Source organism: Rhinolophus ferrumequinum, chromosome 25 (genome assembly GCF_004115265.2).
Source record: "Rhinolophus ferrumequinum isolate MPI-CBG mRhiFer1 chromosome 25, mRhiFer1_v1.p, whole genome shotgun sequence".
NCBI lineage: Eukaryota > Metazoa > Chordata > Mammalia > Chiroptera > Rhinolophidae > Rhinolophus > Rhinolophus ferrumequinum.
The window spans coordinates 4,105,174-4,121,634 of NC_046308.1; the positions used below are offsets into that span (position 1 = coordinate 4,105,174).

Here is a 16,461-nt window from a genome sequence, read left to right on the forward strand (position 1 = left end):
GGTAACTACTTTCTGATTCCAGCACTGCCCACAGAATTTCACGAGCAGCCAGGAGCCTCTCCGGAAGTTAGTCTGGACCTCCGCTTCTGCCCTTGAATCTGTGCCCCCTGAGAAGCCTGCAGACACGCGTGTGCACACGTGCATTTTCCAGGGAGTGACTCCACGCAGTCAGGGTATCCCACAGGCTCCCCCACCCAGGAGAGGTAAGCGCCCGTTGGTAAAGGCAAGACTGCTTGCAACGGCCTGGTGGGTAGCCACCGTCGGCAGAGAGGCGGGGAAGCGGCGCGCCGCGACCTCCCACCTGCAGTTTGAGGCGATGGGCCTCAATGGGGATGACCTTCAGGATGGGCAGGTCCACAACCAGCACCTTGGCTTTGCTCTTGACGAGACAGCCTCTTTCGATGTCCCAGTCGGCACCTTCCAGATACAGTCCCGACACAAAGCATCCTAGAGGCACCGGAAGAGAGCCGGGGCTGACAGGAGGCACCACAACTTCCGCTGCGGGGCAGCGCTCTCTGATGCACGTATCCAACACGCAGCAAGGTGACTGACTGGCCTTCCCCAGACACAGCTCAGGCCTTTTTCTAAAAGAGGGGGCCGGCATTTCTGCCCTGCCCACCTTCCCTTTTGAGAGGAGCAGCCCAGACGGGACACTCTGCAGACCCCATGACCCTCCCCCATGGTCGCAGTGAAATGGACGAGGGGGGCCGCCTCTGCCCAGCCACCTACCAGCAAGGCACACAGGCTTAGACGGCCTTGGGCCCCCACGCTGGCACCACGCCAACCCCACATCCCCTCTGAGCAAGTGACTGGGGAGCAGGAAGCTGAAGCCTGGCAGAGAAAGTGGTCTCTAGGCAGAAGGACACTGGAACATGGAGAGGAGCAGATGACAGTCAACAGGCCCAGAGAGAGTGGTGGCCCCGACACCTGCCAGTCCCTCAGTGACCTCGCTGGCCTCCTGGCCATCCCTGAATTTTTACCATAAATCCCCTCTCAAGAGCTCAAGGGTGCTTTGGTATTTGTGGTTAAATATCCCCTAAGACAACATGGCCCCGGTAAACAGCAGTTTCCAGCTCCAGTTTGCACGGTCTGTGACCAAGGGACCCGAAGTTACAGCAGAATTGAATGGTTCCGATCTAGTCCATCCTGTCTCCGGCTCCCAGACCCCAAGCCCCTAAGGTTTCCAGGGAAGCCACCTGGTGAGCTGGTTCTCTGAAAGATCTGATTCTGACCCAGGAGCCCATTTCCCAGAAACCAGCAGGGGGAACATGGGTCAGGCCTCCCCTGGCATCACCCCACGGTCTCAAAGGACCACCTGGAAGAGAAGCGTGTGTGCTCCCCTCAGAGACATCAAGACATGGACAGTGTACAGACGGCCAGTATTTGAGGCTGTCTGACTTCCTAACACGTCCTGGCCCATTCAGGCCCACACGACGCTCATCCCTTTGAATCGGGGGTGGCTCTGGGAGGGAGACCCTAAACGAGAGGCTGGAAATCCATCAGGAGCTGACCATACCTTGTCCTGCCCGCTCGCTCACTTCATCGGCATCTTGGAAGTTGGTCACTTGCGTGAACAAGGTGGAGCGGTCCAGTGGCCAGCCGTTCCTCCGGCAGGTGGCCTGCACCAGGGCCGTGAGGTAGGATTCTGGGATATGCAGCCCCGAGAGCCATATCACGTTGGGCTCACCCTCAGTGACCTGGAGAGAAGGGAGGGCAGCTAGTGGGAGCCTGGGGCTGCCATCAAATGCCAGGGTCAAACCTGACGAGAAGTGCGTTCACAATAAAAGACGTAATTCATTTAGTGGCAAAAGGATGGTGTGGGACAGGGGCCAGCCCGTCTGGGAAAAGCAAGCTGGACCACCATATTCCAGAAGCAGCAAAGATTGAGATGTAACAAAACACCACCAAAGTACCAGATCAAATCTCCAGTGAATATCGTCATAATCTTGGAGTGAGGAATACAAAATCCAGATGCCAAAAAAGAAAAGACTGATATATTTGACTACATAAAAATGTAAAACTTGCCTGTGGAAAAAATACCATACACAAAAGTCCAAAGACTTAGGACAAGCTGGGGGATACCTACAACCCTGGCGGATAAAGGGCTGATTTCCTTGACATACAAACAGTTCTTAAACAAATCAACTTTAAAAGACAGAGAACTCGATAAAAATGAAACCAACATACAAAAAGACAATTCACAGAAAACAAAACACGAAATGTCCAAACGCATGTGAAATACACTCAGCTTCACCACAGTCAGAGAAAAGCACATCTCCCTGATCGGGGGAAAGATGCAGAATACTAAGAACGCACAGAGTTGCAGACACACAAGGGGAACAGTTGTTTTCACACACTGTTCTCTAGCAAAGTACATGACAAGAGTGTCAGGATTTACAAGGCACACTCAATCCCACAGAGTCGCTAGAGGAGTTTCCCCGTGGGACGTGCTGACGTGAACCAAACGATGGTAACCACCTAAACATCCACCAGAGGTAAGGCCACGGGGTCTCTGTAAAATGAAGTACCCTAAAAATAACGAGGGGGCCTGGAGGTACTTAGATGGAACTGCTGCCAAGACAGACGCTTAGAGGAACCAATCACGCTGTGTAGTATGCTTCAAAGTCTTAAAAAAAAGGCAAAAGATATGGGTAGAGTCAGAGAGCAGTTCTAGAGCACCCGAGCGACTGCTCCAGAGGTCACGCTGGGTGGGAGAAGGGGTTGGGGTGGTCACAGGGGGTCCGGGCTGCCCCTCAAAGTGGCCACCAGACAGCGACCTCTCACTTACCCACGACGTGTACTGGCTGAACCGCCGCAGAAAGTAGACCATCCAGTTTCCAAGGGACTTCAGGGTGTCAGGGGCGAGCTTTCTCCAGATGTTAGGGATCTGCCCGAGAAAAAGGGACCTGGCAACATCATCTAACTCGCTGCTCATTCCAACTTCTCCAGCCAAGGCCTGCGGATAGAATCGAGGGTGGTCAGGGAGCGCAGGCAGCACGTGGAGGCAGCCACTGCACGTCCGTCAGGCCAGCTCACCCTCTGCAGTTCGGCCAGGGACCTGGACATGCGGATGACGAGCTTGTTAAAGCGTTCCAGCTCCTGCAGGAGCACCACCGACGTGGGCGACATTGCCATCCCCAGGTGCTTCCTGACCTGGTCCAAGTCGAAGATTTTGGGCATCTTGTTTTCTATGTCCTTGGCCACCTGGCCAATGTAGTCATCTCGGCTGATGCCACTGCTGGACTCCCCTGAAACCAGGACACAGGTTAGAACAGCAGGGCGTCGAGCGTGGGCCTAGGGCACCTGCGCCTTCTGGTTTGGGAAAGACACCGCAATGTGCCAGCTCTCAGGACCGACAGCAACACTAGGTGCCACCCCTGGGGCCCCAACCACGTGAATGCAGCCTCCACGGGACGCCTTACCTGTCTGGGGCTGCAGCTGCAGCAGGTGAGCCCACATGTCTCGAGCAGCCTGAGTGTAATAGCCGATCTCGGCGTTGGAATGAAGACCGAACACTTCAGGTGTGTTGGCCAGCGGGAGGGCCTCGATGGCCTCTACAGTCACAGAGGACAGACAGGTGACACGTCATGCCGCCCTTGATTTCGGGGGCCCCCAGAGTAACATCCCCAGACACGCAAGACTCATTTCCACCGCTCGGTGGGTGACACGTTTTCAACGAACACTCTACACCAGCACGCCCAGTCCAGCTCTGTCTTGTATGAAAACAGCTCAGGGAGCTTCCCAAGGGCCGCTCTGCCCCTCCAGGCAGAATCAGATGTATCGACCACCATTCCAGGACAGGAAACCTGAACTAAGTCCGTCAGCTCTGAGGCCAGGACGAGTCCATCGGGCCCCCTCACAGGTGACCACACCACCAGCGACAGAGCCCCCCAGCAGGGGCCAGAAGAGCCACCAAGCCAACCACAGAAAACAGGACAGCCGAACTGCATGGCCCCCCTGAGGAAAGGCGTTTCGGATCCTCTCTGGTGTCTGCGAAATCTCACCAACGAATTTTTCCTTGACGTCACCGCGAGGGATTTTATAGTCCACCTCCTTGTTCCGGAAGAAGTGGAAGGGCTGGAAAGTGTCAAAGATGAAGTCTCCCAGGTACTCATCCATGTAGATGGTCAGGATGCGCCGATCGAAGCTGTCGATGGCCCGTCCTCCATACATGACCTGAAGGTACAGGGGCTGAGAGCCGGCCGGGCCCCAGAACCCTGGGGGTACCCCAAGGCTGGCTCAGGGGCAAACCCGTGCGCCCTCGGTGCCATCCTGCCAGCCTGGCCACGGCGCTGCTCAGACCATGCAGACCGCGTAACCTTTGATCCACTGTATACAGGAGGCTTGTCTACAACTCAGAGCCCAGGGGACACGGGGCCCTCAGGAAGTGCTGGAAGCCAGTGCACGATGGGCAGAATCTCAAAACACAGTGAACAAGCGGTAACACAGAACCACCGAAGAAGCCAGCAGCCACTCTTGTCTTTGAAATTGGTGATGTCTGCCACGGTGTGAGCTGTGTGAGACCCCTGTACAGTCGTGGTCCCACAGTGGACCCACACGTCCACTGGACGGGAGGACTGCCGACCCTAAAGCAGCCGAGCCCCGTGGCAATGAACCCGGAATTCCGTGTGGATGGAGCTGACTCAGGACAAAGACACTGGGTGACTGCAGGGACCCAGGGGCCTTCACGGGGCTGGGGGGCGGGAGGAGCAGGAGGGAGTCACCGGTCACGCACAGGGCGCCAGGCCAGCCCTGCTCCAGCCCGGGAGGTGTCCCCAGAGGGTCCTCTAAGACACTCCCACCTCTCCAATCAGGTACTTGAGGCTGCCCCATGGGATCCGAGGGTCATGTTGCTGGAAGGTTTTGGTTAAGTACGTGTTCAGAATTTCCATGCAGACCTTAAAGGAAGAGGAACAGGCTTCGCTATACTCCAACCCACAGAGGCGTCCGCATTCGGAGCCCTCTGAGGATGTGGAAGGGACAGCTCGGCTGTCGCCAACTTAGAGCAACGGGCGGGCGGGGACGGGACAAGCCACCAGCAGGGCGGGTCCTGAGGGGATGCAGCCACCGCTGTGCCCTGACCTGGAAGTCACACTCGTTGAAGTCGTAGTACACGTTCCAGCCGATCTTCCCGAACTTTCTTCTCTCCTGCACCACCGCGTGGAAGAACGCCAACACGTACACCAGGGGCTTGAATGCAGGGTGTGGACACTGCTCCAGCATGTCATGAGGGATCCTGAAGTAAGTTGCTCTCAGATTGAGTTTCAGCCCGTTGGGTGGCTCTGTGACAACCTGTCAGACGAGGAGGAAACAGACGGTGACGGAAACGGCAGACCCATAGACAGCTCTGAAGGGCGTGCAGAACGGAGACTTCCTGGTGTTTCCTTCCTCCTTCCGCAGCCGTCTGGCCTATTCCTCAAATAGCCAAAGTCTCTTGTTAAGGGCCCAGGAGAAGAAGTTAAGGAAGTGGGTGTTGTCCTCACGATGACACTTGCTCAACAAGGGACCCGGAGAAAGTTCTTTAACCTCTCTCTGAACCGTGGGGTCCTCAAATGTAAAATGAAAGCAATTACATTTTCCTTCTACCTGCCCCACAAGCAGATGACAAAACCATTACCCAAAAATTCTCGGGAGAGTAAGTTAAATGGGGCGTGTGAGCCACTGGAACCTTCTGTACAACCCACTAGAGTACCGCAGGCTGCGGGTGGGCCCAGGATTAGCGATAAGAGGTTTAATCAATGTGAAGTACGTGGAAACTAACGGAGACATTGTTCGGGTTCATCCAGAAGTAGTACAGACAGGCCCGGGAGTCTGAACTGTCACCCAGTCATTGTCACCCAATTCAGGACAGTGCTTATCTCCGAAGAGAGAGGGAGAGATGGAATTGGGAATGGGTGTCCATGAGATTCCCACCATATCCTAGGTTTATTTCTAAATCCACACACACGCACAGCAAAACGCTGGTGAGCTGAGAAACGGGGCTGTGGGCATGTCGGTGTTTGTCCTGAACCAGACCTTCAAGGACTTCTGCAGAATCCCGATGGGGAAGCCCCTGGTGGGGTCCGTGGTGAGCCACAGGCGGAAGTCTGGGTGGGGCTTGGTGACCCTCTCCAGGGACTTCTCCAGGTCCTTCAGCCACTTGACCAGGAGATGGCAGTTCTGTAGCATGAGCCACTGCCCGCGACCCACCGCCGTCTCCAGCAGCTGCAGAGCCAGCTACACCAATGGGGAGAGAAGGGAAGAGCTGGTCCCAAAGCCATGCGAAGCCCGCGCTCGCCCAGAGACCCGCTCCCAGCCCCCCAAAAGTGATGGCCCACCCCTCCGAAGCCGGTGATCCAGGAGCTACAGAGGGCCCTTCAAAGACACAATCTTAGAATTCCTTCCAGGCCACCTGTGTCCGCTGGGCTGGCCCCAGCCTGGAAGGTGAGGGAGCATTTTGCACTCAGTGGCAGCGCTCGGCCCTAAGATCTCCATCTCCTCCGACACAGTGGCACTTCCTGGGCTGTGCCACTGGGGCAGTGACAACCCTGATGGCGGCAGGGTGTGGTAAGGACAGGAGGAGATGAATGTGTGAGAAAAGGGCCTCTGAGAGCAGTAGAGCACAGGGACCGCGGGGTGGGCCGTCAGAGGGCGGCGGGGGTAGAACTGCACACGCTAATATCCTCGTCCTCCTAGCATCTCATTCCTGCTCTGTAGACCCAAATCCGTCGAGCTCACGCGTGCAGCGGCACTATTAGCTCGAAGCCTGATTCCCAACAGAGTCCGGGGACCTCACTCCAATTTAGAGCTTATTCCTTCCAACAACAAAGTACCTTTTCTTGACCTTGACCCATGGCCAGAAACTTGAGGCGGTTTCCCCCAAAACCACTGCGCTCGGCTAGTTTCATAAGGTCACTGGCAGGGTCGGAGCCCGGGCTCAGGATGAACACGATGGGCGAGTTTGGAGTGCTCTGCTCGAGGACGGCTTCGAAGCTGATCACGGGGGGCTGCACGTACCTGGTGAAAGAAGCACTCGCCCTGAGTTAGGAGGGGTCCTGCAGGCCAGCTCCAGGCCGGGCCGGCCTGTCTGACCAGCGCTTTCCGCCCCGCGTCTGGCACCCTGGGAGGAGCCCCCTGCTCCAGCGGCTCGCACACCCCTCCTCGTTTTAGAACCCAGTTTCTGTGCACATGTGCACACTGAACGGTGAACTGAGTGCTGGGCACCTCTCTGCACCCCTCTGGCACAGCTCGGTCTACCGTGTGGGCGTTAGGAGGTCTGTATGGAGCTGGGTGACTCCTGACGGGCGGCCTCTTGGCCAGCCTTCCGGGTTGACGTCCCCTCAGCACAAAACCCAGAGGTTCCCCAGTGACAGCTCCAAGGCGTGTCCAAAAACTTAGCTGCCAGTACATAAGGATTGGGAGAAATCCAAATTTGTATCTGCTTTTGAAGAGTCAGAGTATCTGGGTCCCACTGCCACCTAGTATCACTCACTGGGAGTTAAAGGACAGCTGACCAGGATGTGACCTCTCTGACATGGCACCGTCCCCACCCAGCTTCATACCCTCATTTCCATCACCTCTCAGCCATGAATGCATACTAGTTTGCCAACTAAAATTGTCTGTCTGGCTTTGCACTCAATCCTGGAGCTACAATGTCCATCAGGTGGCCTCGAGCCACGTGGCCATTGAGCGTGGAAGTGTGGCTCGTCAGCTGAGCTCACACAGGAGTCTGAAGCCTTAATACCAAAAGAAGTACGCACAAGTATCTCAATTACTTGTTCAAATAATATTTTAAATATATTGAGTGAAACATAGTATGTTATTAAAATTTATTTCACCTGTTTCTTTTTGAATGTGGCTACTAGAAAACTTGACATTCCCTGTGTCTCGCACATTGCATGTCTCTTGAATAGCACTGGCTATCAAACAATGCTCCAAGACGGGGCTGTGACAGTTCTCTCCGGAGCTGGCCAACCACTGCCGGCTGTGGGGACGACCTCACAGAAAGGGCCAAGCAAACAAACAACACACTTACTTCTCTCCCATTGTTACAGTCACATAGTCGGTCACGGCCCGATACACCCGATCCACACGGAAACAGCGCAAAACAAGCAACTTCTGGAAAGGGGTGATGTTTTTATCGTACCCCAAGGGGAATGGAAACTGCTCAAGCGAATCCAGGTCATACCACTGGGAAGAGCAAAGGACAGTCATAGTGGCACAACAGTGTAATGAGACAGGCCCCATTTTTACATGAAGATCCCAACGGTATGAGACAGGCCCCAAAAGCCACTGTAAAAGGATGAAATCTATAGAAGTATGAACATCAAGGCCACTTCTAGTCAGGCCACTTTCTACTCCCCAAAACTATGCACTCCAGGAAGGGAAGATCTGATTGTTATTCACTGTTGAGTCCCCAGCGCCCATCAAGGGACATGGTCCATGGTAGGCACCCAATAAATATTTCTTGGATGGATGGATGGATGGACAGATGGACAGACGGATGGAGAGATGGATGGATGCGTAGATGAACGGACAGATGGATAAACAGATGGACAGATGGATGGTTCTCCCACAAAGCTAGCTGAGCTAGATAAAGGAGAGTTCAGGGAATTAGAGGGCACTGGGTTATACTCTGAATGAATCACTCAAAGGAGTATCTTCTCACTTATGAGGACTTAGGCTACAGTCTAAGTTTGGAGATTACTGACATGTAGGGAAGGGAAGGAGAAGAAAGAGAACATGAGCTCACCTCCTGCCAGACAGACAGATGTTTCTCAACATCATCAGGAAGACTCCCAAAGTTGTCTGAAAACATTTCTGATAGAAGAATGATATCTTCCCATCCCTGGTCGGACAACCAAACACAGGGCTTTTTTCGTTTGCTTTTCTCCAGGGAAATGTTTCCTAATCACAACAGAAGAAGAGTCAACAGCCGACACCAGGAGGTGTAGGCAGCTCTGGACTTGGACTTTTCTCGCTCTGGGGAAAAATCTACTAGAAAGAGGGGACTGGGAAGAGAAGGACGCGTGGGCTTCCCGAGTCACCGCCTGAGGCTCCAAGCAGCCACTCGGCCTGGCCTCCAGCCTCAGAGCAGCCTGTAGGTGGAGACTGGGTGCTCCGAGTGAAACCAGAACCATTTCTGAGGTTGGAATTGTCAATCGAAACATTTAATAATGAAGTGCTGTTGGAAGCCGCGTGTTAAGGAGAATTTCTGTTGTTGTTGCTGTTTGTTTGAATGAACAAACTTACATATATATGCAGTGTGGGTCAAGTGAGTTGGGAAGAATGAAATGAGGCAAATTCATTACCTTTTAAAAAGAAATCTAATTCTTCCTGGGGGACTCTCCCTTCTGCTTGTTCTATCTTGATTGTCATATTGAAAGAAAAGAGTAACTTGTGCTTCTCAAACAACCCTGAAGAGAAATAGATGGATATTGACAATTTAAAAAAAAAACCACTTTGAAAACTGAGTTCCTTATGCACAATGTGCTTCAATTTAAGGGAAATGAAACACGTAGACTGCACGCTTGCTTTGAGCCCTCACTGCGCCTGACACCCACGGCGGTCTGAGTGGAAAACCTCTGGCCCAATTTACACGGCATACCCAATACATATACATACCAACGGGTACACAAACGTGTTCCAAGAAAACATGTTTTATAAAAGCAAGCAGTGGGCCGGCTGTGGGCTGCTGGCCGTGGCGAGCCAGTCTCGATGGTAGAGAAAGCACATGCTGTCAACAGACTCTACACTGATAGGATGAAACAAAATACTAGTCTTTTTTTTTTCGCAGAAGAAATGCCTTTCTGGAAAAAAGTTGTGTAAGTCAAAATCTGGGATTTCAGCTCTACTTCCTATGTGTTAGAAGGCTTGGCTACTTAAGTGAGCCCTGTAGCCCATTTGGTACAGGCAGAATTATGTCCCCCCATATCCGTATGCTGAAGCCCTGAGCCCAAGGACCTCTGGATGTGACTGCATTTGGAAACAGGGCCTTTAGAAAGGTGACGCAGCTAGAGTGAGGCCATTGGGGGTGGGCCCTGACCCAGTCTGACCACTGTCCTTCTGAGAAGAGGAAGTTTGCACACAAGACCCAGAGGTACGCGCGTGCACACGGCACCCCCGTCCTACTCAGTGGGAGGAGGTGCTCACCGGTGCAACCATAGTTATAGATGTTGAAGGTCAGTGTGTCCATGATGTTCCTTAATCGCTTCATAAGAACGGAGTCAGGCAGCGACTTCTTAAGGGACAACCCGAAGACGTCGAGGAAGGCGCTCAGGGAGTACTGGTACATGGCGTTGACGAGCGCCATCTCAGACAGCACGAAGAACAGGATGGCCCCCCGCCTGGCGGCCGGCCGGTAGCCGTCCCGCAGCCTATCGATGTCCAAGGCTGTCTTCTCTGCCAGCTTGAGCTTCTCTGACACCTAAAGGGAAGGTGTGTGTTGCCATGGAAACAGGAAGACTTAGACCCATGACCAGGAAGACTAACATGGGCAAGAAAATAAAAGGCAGAGCGCGGGAGTGGGAGGGGCGACCAAGATATCCAGACAGCACTCTCCAGGGCTGCAGGGCATCCCCTTCTCGCAAGATGTGCGGGACATTCGTGGCTGACTCCCCTGACCCCCTGTCCCCTTCTCTAACAACAGTCCCTGACTTACTTGGACACTCACAACTTCCGCCTTGCGTTCCATATAGGGGTGCTCCACCCCAACTCCAGGAGAGGAGCGTGTGACCCAGGCCCAACCAATCGACGCATGGCATCCCCAGGCCATGGGACTGTGTGGGGTTGGGCATGTAGGTGATTTAAGTGACTCTCAGGACCTTCATGATAGGGACATGCAAAGATTCTCACTCTTCCCTTTAAACTTGATCCTGAGGGGACATGAGGCCAGACCCATCTTGTGACCGTGAGGGGAGCTTGGCTCCATGGGAGGCAGAGAGTGAAGCCAGCCCAGCAGAAGGCCCAGCCCAGAAATGCAAAGAAATAAAGTCCTGAGAATATGCTTGGAGTCCTGGATCCAGCCCCACCTGAAGCCATCCTGAACTTTTCTCTTTTCTCTGCCAATAAATTCCCTTTTGACCTAAGCCAAGGAGGGTTGGGTTTTCTATTACTCTCAACTGAACGAGGCTGACCTGATGTACAAGGGACCCTGGGAACACGTTTAGGGTTCCCCTCCCCATAGCACAGCCCAATAGAGGTGACCTTTCCTCATCAGGCAAACCCCCAGGTGACTCAAAGCCCGAGTCTGATGACAGCACAGGTTGATGTCCTCCCACCACCACCCCCAGCCCAAACCCTCCGCTTCTGAGACCCGGGACCGACCACGCATGAGGCCCTGACATCACGAGTCTGACTTCCTCCTGGAGCACATGAGGAGATGGGCTCCTGGTTCCGTGCACTTCCCGTGCAGCTGATACCTCCGTGGCTTTGGACTTGGTCTCCTCCAGCGTGTATACCAGGTCCACGTTGTCTAGCATGTTCCCCGTGGAGGTCGCCAGTTCCCGAAGGAGGGAGTCCTCCAGATCCTTCAGCAGGTTCTTGTTCTCGCTCGTCTCCTGGATTAGGTGCTCCCTCTGCTCCTCCAGCTCGTGCCTCTCGTAGGCCACCAGCACGCTAAGCAGCTGGTCCTCCAGGCCCTTCAGCGTGACTGTGGGGACAGGGGGAGGCCCTCACAAGCTGGTCGCCGCAGCTTCTCGCCTGTGCAGCTGTGCCTGACGCAAGCTGAGAGGGTGGGTCCTGGCCAGCATTTCAGGAACCTGAGGACTCAAGCTCCTGCCATAATCACTCTAAAACCACAAGGTGAAAAATGTCAGAAGAAAATGCAGACGCTGCTCTATAGAGTGGTGGACGGATGCACCAAATGAAAATCCCGGGCTCCCCATATTGGGGAGCCCGAGCTGAAAACATTCCCAATCCTTATTCGCCTGTTTAATTAAGAAACTGTATGACAACCCCAGAAAATTCGAGAAATGGGCTTCAATTCCTGACAGAATTCAGTTAAGAAGAATGGGGGAAATCCCCAATTATGTCATATATTTCAACAAAGAATGCAGGATTACCTCCTGCGCCCATGGAAAGAGGTCACCCCTCCCTCCAGGCGGGAATATCCGAGCCCCTGGCCCAGACTCAGTTGCTCCTCAAGACACGTAACCCCCAGGTACTGCTGCAGCATGTAGACTGACCAGTTAAGATGCGCCTACGAGAGAACGATCTGGGGTCGCTGGATGACATGATGTCCGTCCTTGATCTCAGATCGAGGTCTCCATGGCGACCGCCCTAACTTGCCGCTGCGGCGCTGCAGCCTTACCCGTGTAATTGATCACCATGGCTTTCCCAAACACGGACGGGCCGTATGTGGGGTTGGCCAGCTTGGTGTCCAGATAGAGCCTGAAATTGGAGTCGTAGTCCACTTCCTTGTCTCCCAGGATGATGAACTGCCGGCCCTGGGAGACGACGATGTTCTTCTCCAGGACGTTGTCAATCACGGGGTCGATGTACTCATCCACATCGTGGAACAGGAAGGGGGTCCCGTACTTTATGGACATCTCCAGCTGCTTGAGGAAGTCGGGGTCATTGAAGGAAGCGACCTGGAGGGTGAGGACCAGGTGCACAGGGTCAGCCCACTTGCCAAACGGAAGGGGAAAATACCTTGGGAGTGGGGACTGGATGTGTCCGAACCTTGAAGGGAGCCAGAAGGGAGGAGGAACAGGGAGAGACGCAAGGCGTGTAAACCACATAAAACCAGAAATCCATGAGGTTCAGGCGGAGTCTCTCGTTCAAAAAGCATAGTTCAGCAGCCAAGAGTATTTATAAAATTCATTACATCTCTCACAAGACTGCAAAAAGCATCCAAACACAGAGCCCACAAAAATGTTCATCTTAATCCTTTTATTCATTTCCCTCCAACCTCATGACAGCTTTGATACCTTTCCTCAAGACATCTGAAAAAAGTCTCCCTCTATTTCAGTCCCCTGCGGCTGCCCTCTCCCCTTCCTGTCCACTCCGTTTTATTATGCTGATTTTCTGTCCCCAGAAATGGAGTCTTCCCTCTGTGAGGGTGAGGATGGGAGGAGGAGTAGGGGCGAGGAGTGAGCTCGCCGTTTCAGAGCTCCCTGGCAGGCTGAGGGAAGAGGGACACCGAGGGACGTGCTGCATTGGTAATATGTGTCGTACACTATCTGTGAATTTTAGAGGCACACGTTCCCGAGTTTGGAACACAAACAGGCTTCCCCCAACAGCATGTACATACCTGGGAGCAAAGACCAGAAAAAATAGGGGAAAGGAAAAACCCAAAATCACGGGTTTGCTAATTATTTCAGCAAAAAGTGATTGGGCCCCAATAATTTCACCCAAGAAAATTGAAAAAATGTCCCCAAAAACGACTTATACACAACCGTTCACAGTAATACTATTCACAACAGCCAAAAAGTGAAAACAAGCCACATGTCCATCAACTGATGGATGGATGTGGTCCATCGGTCCAGTGGAGTATCACTCAGCCATGAGAAGAAACACAGCGCTGACACTTGCTCCAACATGAGTGACCCTGGAGGACATGGTGCAGAGTGAAACAAGCCAGACACTAAAGGCCACGTATTACGATCCCATTCACAAGAAATGTCTAGAACAGGCAAATCTACAGAGAAGAAAATATTAGTGATTGCCAGAGGTAGGGGAGGGGGGTTGAAGAATTGGGAGGGATGGTGATGGCTGACGGAGACAACATTTCTTATGGGGTGATAAAAATTGATTCTGGTGGTTCCACAACTCTGTAAATACACTAAAAAACCACTGACCTGTATGCTTTAAATGGATGAGTTGTGTGGTATGTGAACTATATCTCAATCAAACCCTTTCCCCCGCCGCTTCCAAAAAAAGAGACTCAGCAACTATGGCCACCGAGCCCTGTACCGTGTAGGAGACATAAAGATGAGCAACGCACTGTCTTTCCCTTCAAGTTTCTCACAGCCTCGGAGGCAACGCAAAGGTGAAGTGCAGAGTAAAGGCCAGGAGGTTAATCCTGCCCTCGAGACTCCACACGGTGGGCTGGGGCTGGGGGCTCCGCCTAGGCTCAGCGTGGGCTCAGGGTGGTGGTGTTCCAGCTGGGCACTGCTAGAGCGTGGGAATGCCAGGAACAGGAGTGGGAAGAGCCAGCTGCACCCGGAGAAGGGGCAGGGAGGGCAGAGGACACCAAGCGGGGCCCCGGCCGTACCCGAAGGTTGTTCTTCTCTTCTCTCCTCTTTATCCAGTTGAGGGCCTGCTGCTGGGGGTCGATGCAGAGAGGGAAGCGGCTGGCCCGGGTGGTGAGGATGCCGTTCTGAATGGACAGCTCGTCGGGGGGCAGGCCCTGGGAGCCCCACCTGGGAGACAGGGATTTGCCAAGTTGTGAGCCAAGGGCTAAGGGTGGTAGGACAGGCCTTCTGGAACAATCTACCAATCCTAGACTGCTCAACCCTCCTCAGGGTCTGGGAGCTGGATTTGCAGCACACCCCACCATTTCTGTGCAGTCAAGTCGGCTGCACCCAGTGCCATGCCCACCAGGGGGACACCCACGTGGGCCCCGGCTGGAGGCACCCCTTGTCCTCCTGGCTCAGGTCGCACACACCTGCTGATCTCAACATCATCTGTGAGCAGGTTTTCTAATCGAAAAGGCTGGCTCAGGGGAATGCCCCGCTCCAGGATATCGTGCTGCCACACTTGATTGACCATTTCGTCACGGAACTCCCACGTGAAGGCACCTTCGTAGCTCAGGAACGCCGAGCATAGCAGGCAGTCCCCCAGCAACTTCACCCGCCGGTGCATCAGCTCGTTCAAATCCTTCAGCCACCTGGCACAGGACGGGAGGCTGCGGTGAGCGGCTACCTTCCAGCACAATCAGAAGGAACATTCTAGAAGAACCAGCCTGACCCATGCTAATGGGCCTAGCCAGGAGGAAACATTTCTCTTAGAGACAGAGACTGCCAGCTCCTTTTGCCAATTGTCTCCCTGTGAACCCAATGTTTTGAAAGACTTGGTTCAATCCCAGGGCTCAGCAGAACCTTGCATCTAACAGGGCCTCGACAAATGTTTGTAGTAGTAATAACTGCATTGTTTCAGAACGCTTAACAATAACTTTTAAACACGCCTAGCAGAGCTCATAAGCTCTGGCCCTGCTTGGTGACAAAATTCTACCCAAGATAAAAGAAAGCGGGTGTTCCATTTGGCCTCTTCTGGTAAACGGCCAAAGTCTTCTAGGGTTTAGAAATATTGAACATGGTTTGTTTCCAAACAATATTCTCCTGTGTTTTCCATACCGATTAGAAAACTACTGTCATATTCAGTGGACCAGCTATGGCCAAATGGTCTTGCCCATAAGCATCAAACAGCCCCAGCGACTTAAGATAGAAGAAGCTCAGGACTGAAAAAGCCACAAGTGTCCAGCGACAGAGGTGGCGCCTCCTCCAGACCCATCCAGAATGGACTCAGGGTTAAAGGTCACCAAGGAGTAGCTTCCTAGGACTCTGCACACCTTGCCAGAGGCCACTGGCTTCTCCCTGTCACAGCTGCACTGCCGCCTTAACCCTTACTGAGCACTTAATAAACAATACCCAACAGCTAATAAAAACAGAATCTACAGCATGGCCATTAGCCACCTTAAACACGAGAAGAGTAAAACCAGAAGTTCTTCACGCGGTTTTCAGACAAAAATAGAGCCTGGGCTAGACGGCATGGCGAGAACTTGTGGTGGTGATGTTCCCCTCACAAACCACCGAGTTTTGCTCAGAGCCACTGATCTGACGCTGACCTGATGTTCTCAGACCCCAGCCCTGAGATGAGCTTGTCGGCTGCGATCAGCCGCCGCTCCATGATTTCAGCTTCTTCCTGCAGCTTCTGCTTTTCCAGGATGGCGGCCTCGTATTTGCTCCCCAACGCTTCCAGTTCCCTCTGGATCGCTGCCAACTCATTCTGGATCCTTTCTAGCTCACGTTTTGTGAGGTAGAAATTCCGCTCCAGCCTGGCCACCTAAGTAAAGACAATTCGCAGAACGATGGGGAAAAGGAGCGTAGCACGGCAGGGACAAACCAGATGTCCACCGTGAATTTCTAACGAGGCTCAGACTTTTGGGGGCCACCACATGCCACAGCACTATTCTACGGTTTGCTGCAAAAGCCCCACATCCCATTAGATAAAGATGTTCTACACCCAAGTAGCAAATGGCTTAATTTCTGTGTGTACTAAAGGCACAGTAAGAGGACACTGGTTCTAAGTCAAAACCTCAAAAGCACGAATGCACTGACGACAGCACTGGTCTTACTGATGGGTTCTAAGTTTTCTGAGTAATAGAATTCTGAATTATAAATGTCAAAATATGGCTCAGAATGACAGTATTGACCTTATATTTCTCTTTGTATTGTGGACTCTACATGTCACTTTAACCAGTGGTTGTCTACTGGGCTCGATTTTGCTCCCCCCAGGGGACACGGCAACGTCTGGAGACAT

General features: G+C 53.2%; 1 protein-coding gene across 1 annotated transcript in view; it reads right to left on the reverse strand.

Annotated features, from left to right (window-relative positions):
• DNAH10 (dynein axonemal heavy chain 10) overlaps positions 1–16,461 on the reverse strand; it is a 114,919-nt gene that overhangs the window by 540 nt on the left and 97,918 nt on the right. Inside the window, exons 60-78 of the mRNA XM_033098368.1 lie at positions 15,767–15,984; positions 14,588–14,809; positions 14,195–14,342; positions 12,290–12,569; positions 11,400–11,629; positions 10,132–10,405; positions 9,291–9,395; positions 8,732–8,886; positions 8,015–8,169; positions 6,813–6,996; positions 6,016–6,216; positions 5,083–5,292; positions 4,803–4,898; positions 4,005–4,176; positions 3,423–3,554; positions 3,037–3,248; positions 2,789–2,956; positions 1,517–1,697; positions 302–447 (exon numbers count right to left, since the gene is read on the reverse strand). Coding sequence (XP_032954259.1) covers positions 302–447; positions 1,517–1,697; positions 2,789–2,956; positions 3,037–3,248; positions 3,423–3,554; positions 4,005–4,176; positions 4,803–4,898; positions 5,083–5,292; positions 6,016–6,216; positions 6,813–6,996; positions 8,015–8,169; positions 8,732–8,886; positions 9,291–9,395; positions 10,132–10,405; positions 11,400–11,629; positions 12,290–12,569; positions 14,195–14,342; positions 14,588–14,809; positions 15,767–15,984 — 3,489 coding nt within the window. The remainder of the gene's footprint in view (positions 1–301; positions 448–1,516; positions 1,698–2,788; positions 2,957–3,036; positions 3,249–3,422; positions 3,555–4,004; positions 4,177–4,802; positions 4,899–5,082; positions 5,293–6,015; positions 6,217–6,812; positions 6,997–8,014; positions 8,170–8,731; positions 8,887–9,290; positions 9,396–10,131; positions 10,406–11,399; positions 11,630–12,289; positions 12,570–14,194; positions 14,343–14,587; positions 14,810–15,766; positions 15,985–16,461) is intronic.